Source organism: Muscardinus avellanarius (assembly GCF_963383645.1).
Source record: "Muscardinus avellanarius genome assembly, chromosome: 2".
Lineage (NCBI taxonomy): Eukaryota > Metazoa > Chordata > Mammalia > Rodentia > Gliridae > Muscardinus > Muscardinus avellanarius.
Window position 1 is genome coordinate 200,835,265 of NC_137787.1, and position 21,147 is coordinate 200,856,411.

The following is a 21,147-nucleotide window of genomic DNA, read 5'->3' on the forward strand; positions in this document are numbered from 1 at the left end:
GGATACTTGTATTATAATTTCATAAGTATCCAAGATTTCTCGTGGGATTTGTTTTCTTTTTCCACTTAGAAGAGACTCAGGATGTGTTACAAGTCATGGCAAATGGAGAGAGGGGCAGATTTAGTGCTGTTTATTGGGAACAGTGCTGTTCAACAAAGGTAAGCCATGTTTAGGGATCTATTTCCAATTCACAGTAGTAAAATGAGCGTGGTTTGGCTGTCTCCGTGAGCAGACTGATTTTATCGTCTTGGTCCTTCTTTTTTGATACTGAACCCAGGTTCAGAAGCTCAACTCAGAAGAAACAAGTCTGAGAGATGGATGTTGACTGGTGTTTCCAGTGATGGTGGGTGTAGGTGTCTTCAGCCTCAAAGGGGAGGAGTTGGCAGTGCAGGTCAAGTTAACCCCTATTATAGAGTTGTACATAACAGTTTTCAAATGATCAACACGTCTACATGCAGAGCAAGTAGAATCTGACTCAAAGTTAAGGCAGAGTGAGCATGGTGGCGCTGCCTTTAATCCCAGTCCTTGGAGGCTGAGACAGGAGGATTGCAGGTTCAAGACTAGCCTCAGCAACATAGCGAAACTCTCAGCAACCTAGTAAGATCCTGTTTCAAAACAAAACAAAACAGGCTGAGTGTGTAGCTTGGAGGTAGAATGCACCTTAGTTCAATCCTTGGTACCACAAAAAAGAAGAAAAGGGAAAGTTAAGGCGGCAAAGCAGCCCAGGATATGAAGATGCTGAGCCCTTCCTCCCGTCTCAGCCTCCCGGGGCATCTGCAGGCCTGAGTGAAGGGCCAGTGTCTTCTGCGAAAGTGGCCTTCAGGTCCCTGAAGAATCACCTCGGCTGCCATCACCGTCCAACCCTCATGTCTGAGGTGCGATTCACAGCAAAGCGGGCAGGAGACCGGCAGTGTGCCACCAGCCTGCGACTCCAATGCTAGTGACTGTCATGTCAGCCAGGAGCAGGTGGGGACGGAGGCGCCTTGAGGGCTTTCCTCACCGGGAGCACGTTGCTGGAGTCAGTGTGGGCTCGCTGGGAAGGTGTGGGAAGGCGCCTTCATGAGGTCCCGGCTGGAAGTGCCCGGCTTGTCGTTCTCCCTCCTTTCCTGGAGTGGCCTGGTGAGGCGTCGCCGGTGACACGTGTCCATCCACCTGTCATTGGAGGGCCTCTCCCTCTCCACCTTTGGCTAGAAGGCTGGGTGGTTCTTCAGCTGGAGTGCATGAGTCACAGGGGCTTGTGCAGGTGCAGAGCTGGTCTCCACGGAAGAGGCCTGAGCTGGGAACCGGCATCCTTATGAGATCTGAGAGCGTATGGATGCTGGTGTTCCAGGGGCCACTGCTGAGAACAGGACCGGGCACTGCACAGCTCTTCAGGCAGTACCAGCACTGGGGACCCAGGCTGTGCCCTGGATGGCCTGCTCACTAGGTGTGTCCCTTCCACCTGATGCGTTTCCTAACCAGCACCTGGCCAGTGTAGACAGCGCAGCCCAAGGGCTGCTTCCCTGTGGGTTCTGGAGTATTTAAACACGGAGGCAGAGACTGCAAAGAAATCACACTGGGTTGGAAGAGGATTGGGATTTATCTGAAAAGTAGGAGTCTTCATTTTCTCTGTGCATCAGAATTTTTCATCTGAAATGGAAGAGAACCTCCAGCCCTGCTAAGAGACTGAGGATGTTGGCCTAAGGTCTGGGCCACATAGGAGGCGCTCTGGAACCTCCATCGGGCTGAGAGGCGCTGTGGCCAGATAGGATAGCGAGTCACGGAGCTCTCCATGGATCAAGTGGAGCCATTTGAGGGGCAGGTTCTCCTCACCGCTGTGGCTGGAGGAGCCTGGGTGGCCTGTCCGCCCCTGCCTGCCGGCCACGCTCAAGGACACACTTCCATGCCTGGCCTCCATCCTGCCAATATGGCCTCTGAGGGTGTGGGGCTTGTCCTGCAGGGGCTGCCCTGGCTCCCAAAGCCTGAAGCAGCTGCAGGGCTGCCTCGTCCTCCAGCACCCAGACCCTGGAGCAGCCCAGCTGATGTTCTGCAGTGTGGTCGCCAGTGGGGAATCCTTGTTTTAACTGAATAAGGAGACAGCGGACACTTTTAACAACGCTCTGCTCCCAAGTCTGGTCCCAGAAGAAAACATTAAATCAGGCTCGGAAAGAACTGTGGGCAGCCAGCTCCAAGCAGCCATCACCAGGAGGCTTCGAGAAGCTGTGCAGATGGAAAGTAGCAGCTCTCAGCAAAGAAATGAGGCCCACGGAAGTCATAGGCCTGGAGGAGACGGTCACCAGGGCACACACACTTGACCGGTCAGAAGCAGAGTCCAGAAGCCCCAACACAGGGTCGGCGACCTTGACACACGGTGGATGTGCTCCACCAGCGGCAGGGAGCACTCACCGAGAGATGCGAGGGAAGCGAGGAAGTCGCCCCAGACCCTGACCCCACGCTTCTCAGCAACGGCCGTGGCCCGTGACCATCCCTCTTTCCCATCTCTCTGTTTCTCTTTCTGTTGTTCCCCCGTGCCTGTGTCTCTTTCTGTGTCTGTCTCTGCTTCTTTGTTTCTCCCTCGCTCTCTTTTTGTCTCGTTCATTTCTGAAATGTCAGAAACACAGGAGCTCTACGGCCCTCTGTGAAACTTAGGAAACCAACATAACATGGCCTGTCAAACCTGCAGCTGTCATGGTGGCTGCAGAGCGCCCGGAGAAGGCCCCGGGGAGCAGGCCAGCTGGATGGGGACCCAGCTTGGAGCCAGGGATTTTCTTTAGTGATAGGGATGCGAGCTGTAACCAGAGCTCTCTCGGCCTATGCTCTGGTGTGCACGGACAGCCCTAGACTGAGTGTGGGCAGTCCGTGAGCCCTGGGTGCCTGGCAGGCAGGCAGCCAGACTCGGGCAGAGAGGGCAGGTGGGCGTAGCTACCCATCATGGCAGTAAGGGGCTAGGGGCTCAGGGCCAAACCAAGAGAGGCTTTAATTTCTCCAGCATTTTGCCTGCTGTGATTCTATTGCCACGTTTTGGGGCAGTTCCTGTCTTAAATATTCTACTCTTATTTATTTATTTATTTATTTATTTATTTATTTATTTTTTGGTGGTACTGGGGTTCCTGGAAGCCCTTCTTCCTCCGGGCTACACTCCCAGTCCTATTTTATATTTTTGAAACAGGGTCTCTTATGCCAGCACGGCTGGCTTCGAACCTGCACGATCCTCCTGTCTCCGCCTCCCAAGCGCGGGGATTACAAGCGTGCGCCACCACGCCCGGCTAATATTCTACTCTTATATTCTATTCTTATATTAGAGCAATTACAGTCATGTGCTGCACTTTGGGGTCAGCAACAGCTTGCACATATGGCAGTTGTCCCGTAATGTGACACCACCTGGTGGCAGCGTGGTGTCTTCATTTGTGAGCACACCGATAGCCACACGGGGACGTCACCGGGCGACACATTTCTCATGACTGTGTGTTGCTTTTCAGCTCTGGATGCTGCAGGAGCGTTAGCTTTACTTTTGGCAGGTATACAATGATGTATGGTACTCAGCAGCCACAGGTGCAGGTCCTTAACTTATTAGTTCACTGGACAAGTAGTACGTTAAGTGCCCGTATGTGCCATATTGAGACACACTTTGAGACAGACCGGGTCTCCCTGAAGCACGTGCTGCAGTTCCGAGCAGTGAACGCCGCACGCCAGCAAGTTACAGGGCCTGTCCACCAGTGATGTCAGGGCGGGCTGTGAGCCGTCTCATTTGAAAAGACTTGACGATGAAGATGAGGAAAGGAAGGAGAGGCTATGTGGGAGGAGACACTCCTTCCCCGTGTTAAGCTCCCGCCCACAACAGGTACGAAGGCAATGAAATTGCAGTGTGAGTTTTGGAAGCAACACTCAAACCACAACAATTACTAATAAAGCCCATAGATTCTATCAGTTCATACCGTGTTATATATTCTTTGGGTTTTAACAAATAGACAATAACCTTTATCCACGTTACAATATTGTATAGCAGTTTCCCTGACCTGACATCCTCTGCCCTCCGACTCGTCAACCCCCAACCCCAGGCAGTCACCGATCTCTGTGCCATCTCCAGCCCAGAGTTCCTTTCATTCCTAGAATGCCATATGGTGGGGATTATACAAGATAGTTTTCCCAATTTGGTTTTGTTCAATAAGCATCTAAGGACTTTTATGTCCTTTCATGGTTTGATGGTATATTTTCTTCTTCTTGGTACTCGGGATTTAATTCAGGGGCATTCTACCTCCTAGCTACACCCTTAGCCCTTCTTAAAAATTTGAGACAGGGTCTTGCTAAATTGTTGAGGGTCTTGCTACATTGCTGAGGTTGGCCTCGACTCTACAATTCTCCTAAGACTTGGATTATAGGTGTGCACTACCACGCCCAGCCTGTGGATTTCTTTCTTTTTGGTACTGGGGATTGAACCCAAAGACATTCTACTTCCAAGTTATAGCTCCAGCCAGTATATATATAGGTATATAAGTTATTTTGAAACAGGGTCTCACTAAATTGCTAAAGCTGGCCTCAAAGTAGCAATCCTCCTTTTTCAGCCTCCAAGTATTATGATTACAAGTGTATGCCACCGTGCCTGGCTGTGCATTTCTTTCTATCACTGAATGGCATGTTGTACGGTATATCACCGTCCATTCACCCACTGAAGCAATCCCAAGGGCTTCCAGGTGTTAGTGATTCTGAATAAAGCTGCTGTAGACATTTGCGTGCAGGTTTCTTTGTGAACCTGTGTATTAACTCATTTGGGTAAATGCTGGACTGCATGGTAGGTGCGTGTTTAGCTTGCAAGAAACCATTGGACTGCCTTCCAAAGTGGCTGCCCTGGTCCACATTTCTCCTAGGGATGCCTGTGCGTTCCTGTCGCTCCACATCCATGCCAGCATCTGGTGCTGTCAGGGTTTGGGTTTTGGCCACTTGCTGAGGTAGGTGTGTAGTCATACTTCCTTGTTGCAATTTGCTCTTCCTGTCCAGATGATACATGATACGGAGCGTCTTTTCCTATGTCTACGTGGTACTATGTTTTGGGTCAGTGTCCCTCAAGGCCCATGTGTTGGAGGCTTGGTCCACAGTCTGTGGCACTCCTGGGAGAGGATCGGAACTTTATGTGGCAGGCCTAGTGGGAAGAAGTTGTTATTGTGGGCATGCCCTTGAAGGGGATGTTGGGACCCCATGCCCTTCCTGGCCACTGTGAGATGAGCAGCTTCCTCTGCCACATGGTCCTGCCATAATGCACTGCCTTGCATGGGACCAAAATACAGCCCAGTTGCCATAGACTGAACATCTCAAACTGTGAGCCCAAATAAACCTTTCCGCTTTAGGGCTGCTTTATCTCACATAGTTTTTACAGTAACAGAAAGCTGGCTAATTTATCATTAGTGAGTTACCTATTCAGATCTTCTGCCCATTTAAAAAGTTGACCTAGCCTGGTGGTACCTGCCTGTAATACCAGTACTGGGGAAACTGAGACAGGAGGATCACAATTTAGTGAGCCCCTGCTTAAAAATAAAAAATAAAATAGGCTGGGGTTGTAGCTTGGAGGTAGAATGCCCCTAGGTTCCATCCTCAGTATATAAAAAAATCCTTCCTTCCTTCTCTTCCTTTCCCTCCCTTCCTCCCTCTTGGGATCTGATCTGTACCAACAGGTTTTTTTTCTTCTGAAATAAGGTGTCACTAAGTTGCTGAGAGTCTTACTGCATTGCTGAGGCTGTCCTCAAGCCTGCAATCTCCGGTCTCAGCCTCCCAAGTACTGGTTTACAGGTGTGCACCACCCTTCCCGGCTTGCTTGTACTTATTGTTGAGTTTTGAGAATTCCTTGTATTTAGGATCCAAGCCTTTGGTTGGATGTGTGTTTTGCAGACATCTTCTCCCAGCCTGGGGCTTGTCTTCCCATTCTCTTAAGTGCGCTGGCCTTTTCTGAGTCGAGTAGGGAGCTTGAGGGTTTGGGGCAGAGGAGTGTTGTGACAGGCAAGCTATAAATAGGCTGTGAGACATCTGGGTTACAGTAGCATGAACAACCCAGCCGCCCTGTGCACACTGGCAGCCTCTTCTGTAACTAAAGGTCAGTGTGTCTAGAGGGTTTAAGAATGTGTTTCCCACAGGCTGCTGTGTGCTTGCTTGGACTGCACCCTGCTCTCTTCCGCTGCACTCTGCTGAGTCTTGGGAGTCCTGGGGGGCAATGACCTTCCTCACTTTTCTCCCACTCCCAGGGGACGTGAAAGCCCTCTGGCCCCAGGCTGCCTGCCTTTCCTGTTTGTAGGTGTCCCAGCCAGTGCTGCTCCCAGGCAGGCTCACCTGCTGCTTATAGACAGGGCTCAGCCCCTTGGGCTTCTGGAGTGAGTGGTGGCTCCCTTTGCATCAGTGTCAGCCCTCCACACGCACTCGCGCTTTCTGCGCTCCTTCAAAGACTCTGCGATGGCAGCCTAAAGTAGAATCCTGCCTAGGTGTCCATCCCACGTGCTCCAGTGGGCCCTCAGGCTTGCCGAGCCATAAATGCAGCTACCTGGGGGTGTGTGTGAACGGGAAGGCTGGTTCTTCAGCCAGCAGGGATGGGGGACAAGAGCCCTGTGGTGCTCGGGGCACCCATGTTGCTGAGGGTGTGCTCCTGTGGAGGTGGAGGTCAAATCTGAGTGGCTGAGGCAAACCCAACCCTCTGGGGCTTGGCATGGTGGCACACACGCCTGTAATCCTAGGGCTTGGGAAGTTGACACAGGAGGTCACAGGTTTGAGGCCAGTCTCAGCAACTTAGTGAGACTCAGCATCTTCAAGACCCTATTCCAAAATAAAAATTAAAAAGGGCTGGGGCAGTAGTTTGGAGGTAGAATGCTCCTGGTCCAGTCCCCAGTGCCACAAAAAACAACAACTCGACCCTCTGAGCGTTGGAGACACAGATTAAAACACGGAACACCATCAGGAGAGCTTGCAGATGTGGAGGCGAGCCTGGGCAGAGCACGCCTCTCCTGTGGCCCTCACACTATGACCACCAGCACACACAGCAGGTGCCCACGTGGGTCTGTCAGCGCCCTCCTGTCAGAGGCCCAGGCTTTAGTCACAGGGCTTCCCACATGAGCAGTAAGGAAGGGTCGCACCAGCCATCTTGAGAGGTCATTGGCAGGAGGGAACGTGGACCGATCAGAGACAGAGCAGGAGCACAGCACAGCAGCAAGGCACCGTGGCACATGTGGGGCCGTTTCCATAGGGGCCCAAGCACTCGGATGGATGGACAGAGAAAGGATGACTGCTGCAAGAATGGGCACAGCTTTAGAGGCTGCCACAAGGCTCAGTTTACGTTGTATGGATTTGCGCTGTCCTTGGATTTCCTGCCTCGGGATCCCCGAGGCACAGGCCAGCCGCCTGCTGGTGGCTCACGGAGGGGCTGTGCTTCTGGGAGCCAGGGCAGGGCACCTACCTTCTCCAGGGGCCTCACAGTTGACAGTAACACGCAGCTGCCCACATTTATCTGATGTTATTGAGAGAACAAAATACATCTCAAGAGAAATTTATTTTGGTTTTGAGATGTCTTATACTTGAGTCTTTTCTTACCCGTTTTTGGCATTGTCATGAGTTTGGGATGTTGCCACTGGCTCAAAAGGACTTATGGTGCTTTTGGAATGAGCAGGAACCGAGCCTCAGGGGCTAGATGAGTTCATTCAAGCAAGGCTGTCATGGTTCTCTCTGGATGTGTCATGTCTCTGGCCTCTGCCATAGCTGCATTTAGCCTGAAACCGCAGTCTGCACACTTGTGTCTACCACCCCTATAAACTGGCCAGTCTCCACTAGTGGAGAAAGCCTAAGAGAAACATTCTTAAAGGTGTTAGTAGCTTCCTGTAAACTACTTGTTTACTAGGTTACACTTTTTTTTTTTCTTGTTTTTAATACTAGGGATTGAACCCAGGGGCATTCTACCTCCACACTCCAACACCAGCCCTATTTTTATTCTTTATTTTGAAACAGGGTCTCACTAAAGTTGCCGAGAGCCTCAGCAGCTGAGGCTGGCCGCGACCTGTGAGCCTCCTATCTCAGCCTCCCAAGTACTGGGATTACAGGCATGCACCACCACTCCTGGCTTAGGTTACACATTTTTGAGCAGTTGACTTATTTGGTATTTAGCAACCAACTCTTTTGTGTGTGTTTATGTGTGTGTGTGTGTGGTGGCACTGGGGATTGAACCCAGGGGTAGTCTACCTCCAAGCTGTATTTCTAGCTCTATTTTAATTTTTATTTTGCACTAAGTTACCGTGTGTTCGCCTCCAACTTGCAGTCCTCTGTCTCAATCTCCCAAGTGTTGGGATTACAGCTGTGTGCGACTGTGTCCGGAGCAACCAAATCTTTGAAATTTCTGCTTATTGCCTGGTTTTGCAGTGGGCTTGGGAGAAGAGCTGTCCAGTGGACTGCCGACTGAGCTGCTCACCTACCTGCGCTCCACCACCCCACATCACAGCCTGGAGAACAGGTGCAGAGGGCGACCCAGGGCAGATGCTGCAGCCTAGTGAGAAGAGAGCAGGGCTACGTCCTTACATGCTAACTAAACATGTGCAGGTGAATGAAGGATTCCAGACCCCACGCTGCCCTCAGCCTGGAGTGTACAGATCTGCCCACAAGGACCTGGCACACCGATGCTGGACCCTCGAAGGAGTACTGTACCGGGGGGGCGTGTTGCCCAGAAGGAAGAACACCAGAGCGGGAGTCACCAGTGTCATCTCTCCCAACACATTTTTTAATGGCACTCACAGTGGGTGCAGTAGTGAACAGTGACCAGCGTGCCTCTGTCCCTGCTCCCCAGGCCCTTTCCCGCCGCTGTAGCCAATGGCAGTTTGGCATAGGCTTGCAGTCTTTTTGAACATGTGCACATATTGTTAACACAAGAGACGCTGTGTGCACCATTCTCCTCCTCCCCTCCCCACACTTAGTAGCGCGTGGAGGTGGTGCACAGCGACCTCTCCCTAACACTGCGGTGGTCTGTCTGGCGGAAGTGCTGCCCATCTAACCTGCCCTCTGTGTCACTTTCACTCTCGCTAGTATGTGTTGCTGTTTTCAGCTGCCACCAGGAAACTCTCCAGGCTAGGGTCTCAGCAGAAAACAGATGGCACACAGAGGATTCCGAGTTTGATGAGACCACTATGGAGCTAGGGCAGGGAGTCTTGGAGAGGATCCAGGGAGAGCTGCAGCTACAGCTGCAGGAGGGCTCCCAATGGGGCTGTGCTCAGTAGAGGAATACAGCCGCACTCATGGGTGGGTCTCCAGATTGGCAATGTTTGCTGAGTTCTGGGTATTAAGACTCCCACCGAGGCTGATTGTGAGCTCTCAGGTAACATTACTGAATGCAGAGTTGGGGTGAACGTGGGCATCCAGTGGGCTGGCGAAGCATGCAGCATTTACTTTTGTGCAGGCCACATCACCTGAGCAGAGCAAGAGACAACCGGGGATGAGGTACTGCTCCGGTCCTCCACAGGAAGGTTCTTTGGCTTCCTTTGTGAAAGCCAGCTCGCCAGCCAGGCTGTTTGGGTTATTTGATGCACGTGCTGAATTTCTGGCTGTTAAACATGAGGCTCTTGTGGGTTGCTGTTTCCTCCTGTCATTCTCAAGACAGTGGTCAGAGGTAGCAAGGATCCTTTCCAGTTGGTGATGAGGTTGTTGATGGCAAACCTGGGGATGTCTGGTTGTGGTTGGGAGCTTGTTTCTCTCCCTTGCAGGGACACAAGACTTTTTTTGTCATTAACATTTATATCTGCATGTGCCATCAGTTCGCTAAATCGGGGCCTGGTACCATTAGCATCTCCTGGGAACTTGGTAGGAATTCAATGTCTTGGGTTCCACCTTATGCCTGCTGACCTTACTCCATGAGACTCTGATGTCATGCCACACCAGTGTGTGTCAAACCCAGCTGGAGATCGGGACCAGGCGGGGGATTTCAGACCCACTTGGTGCGGTGAGAACCTCCAGGAAGCAGGGCCCTTGGGAGTTAGTGTTTCCCAGAAAGATGGGGCTGTGGCACTAAGACAGCACCAGGCAGTGTTGCCTTGCGGCTGCTGTCCTTTCTTCCTAGGCTGTCCTTTCTTACCACATCTGGCTGGGTGAAGGCAGCCACCTTGTGGGCATGCCGCCATGACTGCTCCTGGCTGGGAGCACCTAGTGAAGAGTGGAGGAGGAGCTGGAGGGCTATGGAGGTTTCCGGAGTCCAACTCTAGCACTGCTTTGATGTTACTTTGTGATCAGTTTTCACACCACACACACCCTGTCAGATATTAAGCACAAAAGCTCTTATTTCTAAAGAAAACTGTAATGGTTTTGAGACTGTCTATGCCTTAGCCCAATTACTTTTGTAAAAGCCTGGAGTTTAGTGGTGTGGAAATTTGGGACATTTGTGGGAAGTGAACTGGGCAGAGTTGATGGTTATTTGGAGCTTTCGTGAGGGGCATGAAGGAGAAGTCTTGAGTTGTAAACGCTCTGCCAATTAAGTAAAGCTGCTATGAACACTTGTACATGGTTCATTGCTCTTGGGTAAATAATGTTGGGACTTATGGCAGACAGAAGTATATCTAACAATGCGAGAAACTGCCAGTTTTCCAAGCGTTTTGTGCCCCCTCAAGTCAGGTATGAGGATCCCACATGCTTTTCAGTCATACCAACACCTGAAATTGTCAGACTTTCCCATTTGCTCCATTCTGGTGGGTATGCAGTGTTAGCTGTGGTTTTTACATTCTCTGATGACTGATGGCAAACACTTCTTCATATATTTATGGACTATCCACAGAGACTCTTTAGTGAAGCATGAAGGAGGGCTTTTTACCTATCTGGTCTACATAATACTCCAAATATTTTTGGTTTTCATTGTCGTTTCACTCTCAATCTCAGTTGTCTCGACTATGTACCATTTTTGAAAATGTCACTTTTTTGAGGGAGGGGGTTTACCTGTTGCCAGGCTAGTCTTCAACTTTGAGCTTTCCAGTCCTCCTACCTCAGTCTCCTAAGTAGCTGAGACTAGGCACACACCACCCTGCCTGGCTTAAAATGTACCTGTTGCCGGGTGCGGTGGTGCACACTTGTAATCCCAGCGCTTGGGAGGCTGACAGGAGGATCACACAGGTTCGAAGCCAGCCTCAGCTACTTAGTGAGACCCTGTTTCCAAATAAAGTATAAAAAAGGTCTGGGAGTATAGCCTGGAGGTAAAAAATCCCAAGTTCCACCCCCATTACTACACACACACACACACACACACACACACACACACACACACCTGTTGCCAGGCACAGTGTTATACACCTGTGATCCCAGTACTTGGGAGGCTGAGATAGAATGCTGGCAGGTTTGAGGGCAGCTTCCACAACTTAGTGATATCCTCAGCAACTTAGCTACATCCTGTTTCAAAATAAAGTCTTGGAGTGTAGCTCAGAGGTAGCATGCCTCTGAGTTCAATCTCCAATACTACAAGGAAAAAAAAGGCCATGCCTTTCAATATGCAATTCTACTGCCTCTCCACCCTTCAGGCCTAACCCAGAGGTCCCTTGTGTTGGGCGGGCCTGTCCCCTCCCTGCATCTGCTGTGCTTCTGTGGTCCGGAGTGTGCGTCTGTGTGGCTGCGTTAAGTGCAAGTCTCCCTATGCTGCCAGGGACAGGGACCTTGTCTTGCTCTACTTGGCGTTCAGTGCCTACAACCTGCTGGAGTCCTGGCTCAGTAAATACTGCTGAATTGATCTGCCCTCATTTGACCCTCCCAACAACTCGATGGAGAAGCTGAACGTCAGCCCTGGGGTAAGGGCATAGCCAGAAGCCAGGTCACTTGTCAGCCCTGGCGTAAGGACACAGCAGAAGCCAGGTCACGTCTTGCTCTAGCTGCTACAGGATTGTTACGGGGCAAGCACTACTCACTTATTGTACATTTGGCTTTTTTTTTTTTTTTTTTTGATGGTACTGGGGGTGGAACCCAGGGGCTTTCTACCTCCAGGCTACACTCCCAGACCTCTTTTATATTTTATTTTGAAATGGTCTCACTGAGTTGCCTAGAGCCTCACTAAGTAGCTGAGGCTGGATTCGAACCCATGTGATCCTCCTGTCTCAGCCTCCCAAGTGCTAGGATTACAAGCGTGCGCCACCACGCCCGGCTTAAATTTGACTTTTGATATTATAGTTTTCCAAAGAGGTGTGTGTGTGTGTGTTTTGGTTTTGTTACTGGGGTTAAACTCAGGCATCCTACCTCCAAGTGACACCCCAGCCCTTTTTATTTTTTGAAACAGGGTCTCACTAGGTTGCTGAAATTCTGGGTAAGTTGCTCAGGCTGGTCTTGAACCTGCAAGCCTCCCAAGTATGGGATCACAAGCATGCAATGTGATGCCCAGCTCACAGGTGGTTTTTTTTTTCTTTAAGTAGCTCGCTCCATGCACCCATGTACATGCACTGGAAGGCTTTTCAAGGGATACACAGGCATGGGACAGCTTTAAGGGAATCCCTTTTCAGACCCTCAGCTTGCATATGTGCTCACCTAAAATTGACAAGCCCAGGAAGGTACCTGTGGTAGTCTGGCTGTCCCACCTCCCCTTTCAGAGTGGCTCTTCTCCCACTTTGGATAAAAAGATAGACTTTTCACCCAGTTGTTCTCCCATGGTGTCCCAAGAAGGAAAACCTCCAGCCCACATAAGAAAGGGACCATCAGGAATAAATCATTGACCCTACTGGCAGGAACTGTGCAACCCCAGAGTGGACTCTGGCTAGGGATCTCAGCTGGGGAGTGAACCGAGGGCTCTGCACACGCTCTGCCACTGAGCCCCTGACTCAGAGGACTTTGGAGACTCAAGTGACTAGACCCCTTTCATGTCTATGTGCTTATCTTTATGAACAAGGTTTCTCACAAGTGCATAAAAACCTGGACAAGAAAACTACTAATGCTTGACTAGCAAAAATGATAATCATCCATGGGTAAATGAGTTAATTAAAAAAGAAAGCCCCATATTTCTCATTAAGATTACTCTCCAAATTCGGTTTTGCTTTTTATATTTGAAATTACCAAAACTGTAATACATTTCCCATCATTTGTGTGTACTTGTTTACAGATAGCTAATTTAATACATATTTGTTGCAAATAATTACATGCATTTTTTGTTATAAAACACTTTCAATTGTAGCATATGTAATATATCCTGCTATATGACTACCAGTTTAACTCTCAGCCAGTCACATGCACACATAATACATATACACACAATGCTCACAGACAATAAATAAACACAGGACTGTGAACACAAACTGTATAAGAATGCGAGTAAAGTCCTAAAAATTATACACATTATACATTTAAAATTTTATAGAAACGTTAAAACCTTACTGTGGATGAACTGCAAGACATGCCAGTGTGGTTTAGCTTCATGGCTCTGGCTTGCCCACAAGAAACAAGAGTAGCCTGGTGGAACCTCCTTTGCAGAGAGGAAGACTTTAGTGAGGTGGCATGTGCCATCCGCCAGTCCTACCTAGGAGTTTGCCTTTCACAACTTTCCCTCTCACCCTGGTTAGAAAAACTGCTTTAGCCTTGTCTGCCTGGCTTTCCTCCTCAGATCCTTCAGTGTCTCGGAGTAAGGGACAAATGCAGCGAAGGTGAGGCGCTTAAATGTGAGGCTGCGTTCAAGCACAGGGTCACACTCTTCCATGTCACTGAAAATTTTTTCCAAGGCAGAATTCCACTCTGCTATTTTGGCTGCCGTGAGAGGGGCAACTCTTGGTGTGCTGGGCTGGCTGTCATCGCCAACTTTGGTGCCGTGTTTCCCCATCTCGTCCAGGTCTTTGTTGGTGGGTTCCACTGCCTTCTCTGCTAAAATTTCCTCCACATCTTCTTCTTTCATGTCACTGAAGCCTTCTCCAGTTATTTGTTGTGCAATATGCATGATATTCTCAATGCTTTTTTTAATATTTTCTGTAACACCCTCAAAGCCTTCAAAATTTTTCACACAGTCTGGCCAAACATTTTCCCAACAGTTATTGATAATAGCCTGTTTGATGCTGTCCCAGGCTATGCCCACATAGTCAATAACATTACGTATAGTCACTGATTTCCAGTAGTCCATCATGGTGGCTTCTTCATTGGCATCAAGAGTCTCACAAGCTTTCCTGTACAGCTCTCTCAAGTAGTGTGCCTTGAAAGCTTTTATTATGCCTTGATTGAGGGGCTGGATGAGAGATGTAGTGTTTGGAGGCATGAAAAGAACCTCTACATTAGGGTGGGCATTTTCTAGTTCTTCATGGCAATGAACTGGGGCATAATCCAAAATCAGTAAAGCCCTAAAGGCAAGGTTTTTGCCCTGGAGATAGCATTCAACTTCTGGAATGAAGCAGTTGTGGAACCAATCCCAGAATAGCTCAGAGGCCATCCATGCTTTTCTGTTCCACCTCCAGTGGACTGGCATACAGTTCAGGTTTTTCCCTTGAAGTGCATGTGGGTGTTGGGCTCTGTACACCATTAAGGGCTTGCACTTAAAGTCACCCTTGGCATTGGTGCAGAATAACAAGGTAGCATGGTCTCTGACTGCTTTAAAGCCAGGATCCTTGGAAGCCATTTTCATCACATAGGTTCGTTTGCCAATGTTCCTGTAAAACAAGCCAGTTTCATCAGCATTGAAAACCTGCTCTTCAACATAACCCTTTTCATGTATAACACTTAGCAGGTATTTCTTAAATTCTTCTGCAGCCTCCTCATCTGAAGAACCATCTTCAAGTGCAAGTCTGAAATTTTTCATGCTGTCCCGTCTTTTGAACCGTGCGAGCCAGCCTGCACTAGCTGAGAAGGTTTAACGTGTTCCTGACCCTGGGTTATGTGACTATAAATTGATTTGGCTTTTAGCCTCACAACGATGCTGTCCACCATGCTTTTTTACTGGTCATCATCTCACGAATCCACAGATTCAGCTGCTTTTCCATCTTTTCCATGGCTTCATCACGCACTATAGATGTTACTTTTGCACTTTCTGGAGCAGCCTCATGCACAGAGCGGCGGATCTCCTTTTCCTTCTTCTGGATGTACCGTACTGTTGACTCATTAACGTTGAACTCACGACCAACAGCACTGTAACTCAGGCCTGAACGAAGTTTATCTAACACACGGATTTTTTCTGTAAGACACATCACAACCTTCTTGCGCTTAGGAACGCTAGATAGCACTTTAGTACTATGCTTAGAGGCCATTTAAAACAGAAAACTCACCATCTAAAAGTACAGAAGTAAAAAACCATGGTACATAGAGAAAAACTTGTTTACAGTTTGAGAACTGAAACAAGAAAGCAGAGCATGGTCTTGTTCAATACCCACTGGGAATATGAACTCTCACTACTCTGTACTTGTCAATAGATGGCTGGGATGTGCTACAAGTATTTATGTTGGGATTACACATAAATCTCTAGCAACAGACAAGTTCATAGATAACGAAACCTGTTCATGATGATTGACTGTATTTGTATGGATGTCTTGCAAAAAAATGTGATCAGTAACACTTTTAGGCATAAAACTAGACTACATTAGGATGCAGCACTGTGGGGCAAGTAGGATGGGAATAAACTAAAGGAGAAAAGAAGTGAGCGTTTGTTCATTAGGTTTTTAGATGGAGTTTCATATCGCTATTGTATTTAGATCCTATTGAGTACATTTTTAAAAAAGGTTTAATTTTAAAATGTCATCAGAATGTCGGAAATTACATCTTTTGCAATTACTTAAATTTATGATAAGAAAATTTAGGCTACGTTAACTACGTTAGGTGGTGTATAATCTTTGAAAACTCTTCTAGGGAGGCAAGGAGCAAAAGGGACGAGGAGGCAGCTTTGATTCTGCTGTTCCACTTTTTTGCTGGAAAGAAATGTATAATTTGGAGGTTAACATGTTAGCACTTTCTCCTAAGAACTTTTCAAATATGGCGTGTGTGTGTGTGTGTGTGTGTGTGTGTGTGTGTGTGTGTGTGTAGCCTCATTCATCTCTGAACATCCGGTTCTGATTTGTAATTTTAAACGACCCTAACACTTTGGAATGTGACCACAATATTCCTGGGAGCTGCGATTTCTCCCTACCCAGCACAACAAAACCGCCTTGAATGGTCTCAATGGGAGTTCCAGATGAAGCTTCAGTGTAAATGCCAACCCTTATTCTTCTTCTGCAGGTCAGAACCAAAATATTACTCTTTACAAGGTAAAAGAAATCCTTAGATTTACAAAAAGCCTTTCTGATGTCTTAGGCTTCTCCTTCTCGTGGCCTTTGGTTCTGTTCTGTTTCCCTCAATTTCTGGCCCTGGGTTTACACAGTGCCACGAGTGGCCGGGGGCCTTCACGGTTCTACCTTGGGCCAGGGCGTCCGTGCACGCCTCTCCTCAGCTCTCCGCAGTGGTGCAGGCTCCAGGTGCCGGTTTCTTCTTGGCGGGCTTACTCGCTGTAACTGGCTATTCTGGTGCACCATTCGTGAAGCGCATGGCCTGTATTCGGGAAAACGAGGGCATTGCACTTTAATCCCAACATGCATAGTTGATGTTGGTAACCATTTTATGTTATAGCATGAGAATAAAAGCTGTACTCTACACGCCTCGGTGAGAAGGAACGGCAGTGCTCTCTAGGCCCGGGATTAGGAGATGGTGAAGCCGCCACGGCCGGGCTCCGGGCTCTTTCCGGGCTGTCGATGTGCGGGTGCGGAAGCCCTGGCCCACGCCGAGGGCGGCGGCGCGGGGCGGAGGCCCGGCCAGGGGCCGTCAGGGCGGGCGGCCTCCGCGGGCGAGGCCCGGCGCGGCCGGAAGTGGCCGGCGGGCGCGGTCTTACGACGTCACTTCCGGCCCCGCGCTTCCGGGTGCGGCCGGGCCGAGAGCGGGGCGGCGGGAGGCCGGCTGGGTGCGGGCGGCGGGGCGGCCGCGCTCAGCGCCGCTTGTCGTTGCAGGTGTACCCGGAGCCGCGCGGCGAGAGCGAGTGCCTCAGCAACATCCGCGAGTTCCTGCGCGCCTGCGGGGCCGCCCTGCGCCTGGAGGTGAGCGGCGGCGGCGGCGGCGGCGGGCTGCCGGGGCGAGCGGGCCGGGGCCGGTCGGGAGGTGGAAGGCGCGGGCGGGCGGCCGGGGCGGGCCGGGCTGGGCAGCGGGCGGCCGGCGCCGGGACCCCGCGCCCGCCGTGGCCCCGGGGTCGCGCCCGGCGCCGGCCGCCCTCAGGTCGGCGCGGGGGGCTTCCTGGGACCTGCGTCCCGGCCCGGCTCATTCCGGCGGGCTGCAGGCGAGGCTGCGCGGACACCAGTGCGCCCAAGCCCTCCCAGCCGTCTTTCTCCTACTTTGGGCCAGGCATTCAGTGGTTTTACTGACTTCTGACCGTGTTTAGGTTTTTGAACTCTTACGAACGCGAGTCTCGGGTTTCAAAACAGGCTTTTGGGGAGCAAAACTGGCGGGTGTTTTTTTGCAGTTGCATTTTTTTTTTACACTGCTAAATGTTTTTCTCCCGTTGTTTAATGGTAGCTGAGAATTGGTAGCTGAGAATTGTTTTACAGTTTGTCATTTTTCTTATTCCTGGGGTAGTGCTTTAGATCCAGAAGTCTAGTTTTCCTTTTCTTGGGAACATCAGGCTGATGCAGTTACAGTCAATTTGTATTTAAGTTTCATCTTTTCATGTTTGTCTCTTACCATGCTTAGCCTTTATTTCTTATGTGAGAACTGAGATAAATTAAATCAAGCTCCTAGATAACATTGCATATATGAAACCAGCTTTGATGAGCCAGTAGAGGTTTTCCTTCCTGAAAGACAGTCTTTTACTATAGGCTTTTTGGAAAAAATGTAGAAGTCATCAAATTTGTGAGGGAAGATTATGTGAAGAGGTATTTAGTTGAAATTAAAAACAGGAACTTATGGCGATTAAAGTACTACTCTTTCTGTTAATAATTATAAACATGACGGTATTTTATCTTTGATGTGGGTGAGGAAATACTGCAGGTAAGAGTGTGATGTGTCACCTGGGCACATCATTTTAGACTTATCTTTGGTGATTGAATGTGCTTCTTGGGTACCGTTAATATGCTGCTGGTAGCAGTTTTTACTTTTCTTTGACCTTTGTTGTAGGTTTTTATTACCTTCTTCAAAGGACTGAGTTTTATGTTACTGTATTTTTTAAACCCATTTTACACATTGAGATTATCTGACAGCTTTAGCCTAATACCCCCCTTTTTTTTGTGGTACTGGAGATGGAACTCAGGGGCGTTCTACCTCTGAGCTATAGCCCCGACCTATATTTTATTTGGTAATAGTGTCTCACTAAGTTACTGAGAGCCTCACTAAGAGGCTGAGACTGGCTTTGAACCTGCGTGATCCTCCTGTCTCAGTCTCCCAAGTGCTGGGATTACAAGCATGCGCTGCCATGCCTGGCTAACACTTCCTTTTATTTATTTATTTTAAATAAACTTTTGTTTTAAAACAGGTTGGTCGAGACAGGGGGATTACAGGTTCTTGGCCAGCCTCAGCTACTTAGTAAGGCCCTCCGCAACTTAGTGAGCCTGTTTTATTTTTTTTAAGAGTAAGCAATTTTATTATTATAAAGATGGAAAGATAGAAGCAGATATTAATGCCTTACACCCAAAGGGGGGTGTAGCGGAGTAACTTGAAAATAAGAAAATAAGTTACTGAGACTCTGTTTTAAAAATAAAGAATAACAAACAGGGCTGGGGGGTATAGCTCGAGGTAGAATGCCCCTGGGTCCAATCCTAGGTACCGCCAAAAAAAAAAAAAAAAAAAAAAAGAAGGGCTGGTTATTAAACCCTCATTTTTAGTTTTCCACAGGTTGCTATTGAGGTTTCACACAGCAACTCCTTACAGTTAGGCGTTGGAAGGTGCCACAAATACACCCCATTTGCTAGCACAGTGCTTGGCATCACGTGTGCCTTGGAGTAGGATTTGTACTGCTCACGTGAGCGGCTTGGCGTTGTAGTTGATAGCAAGTAGGTTATGACTGACTTTGTGCAATTTTTCAAGAGTAAATGTCTCATCCCGACATGGTGACGCACGCCTGTAATCTCATTTCTTTGAGGCTGAGACAGGAGGTTGGCAGAGTCCATGCCAGTCTCAGCAATTTAGCAAGACCCTGTTTCCAAATAAAACATAAAATAGGGTTTGGGGGTATAGCTTAGAGGTAGAATGCCCCTGGGTTTACACACACACACACACACACACACACACACACACGAAATGTCACTTCCAAGTCAATTTATTTATTTATTTATTTATTTTTGTGGCTTTCTACCTCCGGGCTATACTCCCAGCCCTATTTTATATTTTTATTTTGAAACAGGGTCTAAGTTACTGAAAGCCTCACTAAGTAGCTGAGGCTGGCTTTGAACCTGCGCGATCCTCCTGTCTCGGCCTCCCAAGCGTGGGGATTACAAGCGTGCGCCACCACTTCCGTCTTCACTTCCAAGTCAATTTAAAATATAGTAAAGCCGGGCAGGTGGCGCACGCTTGTAATCCCAGTACTTGGGAGGCTGACAGGAGGATCTCAGGTTTGCGGCCAGCCTCAGCAATTCAGAGAGGCCTTCTGCAACTTAGACCCTGTTTCAAAATGAAAGAATAAAACTGGACTACAGGTGTAACTTGGAGGTAGAAGGACCTTGGATTCCATCCTGTAAAACACACATACCCCCCCACACCCACACCCACCATATATGAGGCAAATAGTAGCGTTCTTCAACCTTAACATGTTATACCTAAAACTCTCAGTCACCTAAGGGTGGTAAGAGGAAAACCGGAACAGCATGTGAGACGCCTCAGCTCCAGTTGTGGTTGCAACTTGGGCTCCCAGCTTGCGCGCAGTCCATGCTGTGAGGGTAGGCCGGTGCCTGGAAGGGTCTGCACTCCCATGAGAGCACTTGGGGAGCGGAGAGGGGCTCTGCACTTTAGCAACGTGTTCTAGGATTTTACACGTTTCATTTCCCTCAGATTCTGAGAGGTGAAAGACTGACGAGAAGCAACTTGAAATGACAAGCAGGAAACTTGAAACAGCTTAAACTCCAGGGATGCTTGGGTCCGTCATCACTAAAGTCAGGGTGCTCTTCCAGGAGTTATTTTAGACTGAATTGTATTTAAAACAGACTATTTTGGGAATATTTTTTAGAGTATTGCCAGTTTAAGATCTCCTAATTAGTTGGGTGTGGTGGTACATGCTTCTAATCCCAGTATTTGAGAGGCTGAGATAGGAGGATCGCGGTTTGTGGCCAACCTCAGCTACTTAGGCCCTTTGCAACTCACAGAGACCCTGGTTTCAAAATAAAGAATAAAAAATTGAGCTGAGGTGTGACTCAGAGGTAGAATGCCTCTGGGTTCCATCCCCAGTACCTTTAAAAAAAAAAAAAAACTCCTAATTTATTAAAGGAAAAGAGGAACTGAACATTATGGTTACTATATCAATTATTTTAGTGCATATACATTTTAGTTAGCTAGAGGAAGTCAGATGTTATCCCCCAGGGAGTTGCACTGGTTATGAAAATAGTTTTATAGTTATTTTTAGAGGAATGTTTTGCATTTTGCACTTTTTTTTTTTTTTTTCGGGTGGTACTGGGGGTGGAACCCAGAGGCTTTCTCCCTCCGGGCTATGCTCCCAGACCTTTTTTATATATTATTTGGAAACAGGGTGTCACTAAGTGGCTGAGAGCCTCACTAAGTAGCTGAGGCTGGCTTCGAACCTGTGCGATCCTCCTGTCTCAGCCTCCCAAGTGCGGGGATGACAAGTGTGCGCCACCACGCCCGGCTGCATTTTGCACTTTGAAAAATTATTCTTTGAAAAGCAGTTTAGATTTTAAACTTAGCTGAATGTGGAAGCTGAGAAAGGAGAATCTCAGATTTGAGGGGTAGTCTCAGCAATGAGGCAAGACTCTTAGCAACTTAGACAAACGTTACCCTATAAAATAAAAAGAGCCGGGCGTGGTGCACGCTGGTCATCCCCGCGCTTGGGAGGCGGAGACAGGAGGATCGCGCGGGTTCAAAGCCAGCCATGTTGGCTTAAGAGACCCTGTTTCCAAGTAAAAAAAGTATAAAATAGGTTTGGGAGTGCAGCTGGGGGTAGAAGGGCTTCCAGGAACCCCAGTTACCCCCCCACATACACACAATTTGCGCTGGGCATTGTGGTGCATGCCTGTAATCCCAGTACTAGGGGTATGAGATAGGAGGGCCACAGGTCTA

At 48.7% G+C, this 21,147-nt stretch overlaps 1 protein-coding gene across 4 annotated transcripts in view; it reads left to right on the forward strand.

Annotated features, from left to right (window-relative positions):
* The window catches only part of ARHGEF7 (Rho guanine nucleotide exchange factor 7), a gene marked incomplete at both ends in the record, with an annotated part of 127,663 nt that overhangs the window by 16,993 nt on the left and 89,523 nt on the right, over positions 1 to 21,147 (forward strand). For 3 of the 4 annotated variants that reach the window (XM_080689762.1, XM_080689763.1, XM_080689765.1), the window contains one exon: positions 16,887 to 16,973. The exons of the other annotated variant lie outside the window; for it this stretch is intronic. In XM_080689762.1, the coding sequence (XP_080545888.1) occupies positions 16,887 to 16,973 (87 nt within the window). The remainder of the gene's footprint in view (positions 1 to 16,886; positions 16,974 to 21,147) is intronic. 4 annotated transcript variants of the gene reach the window in all.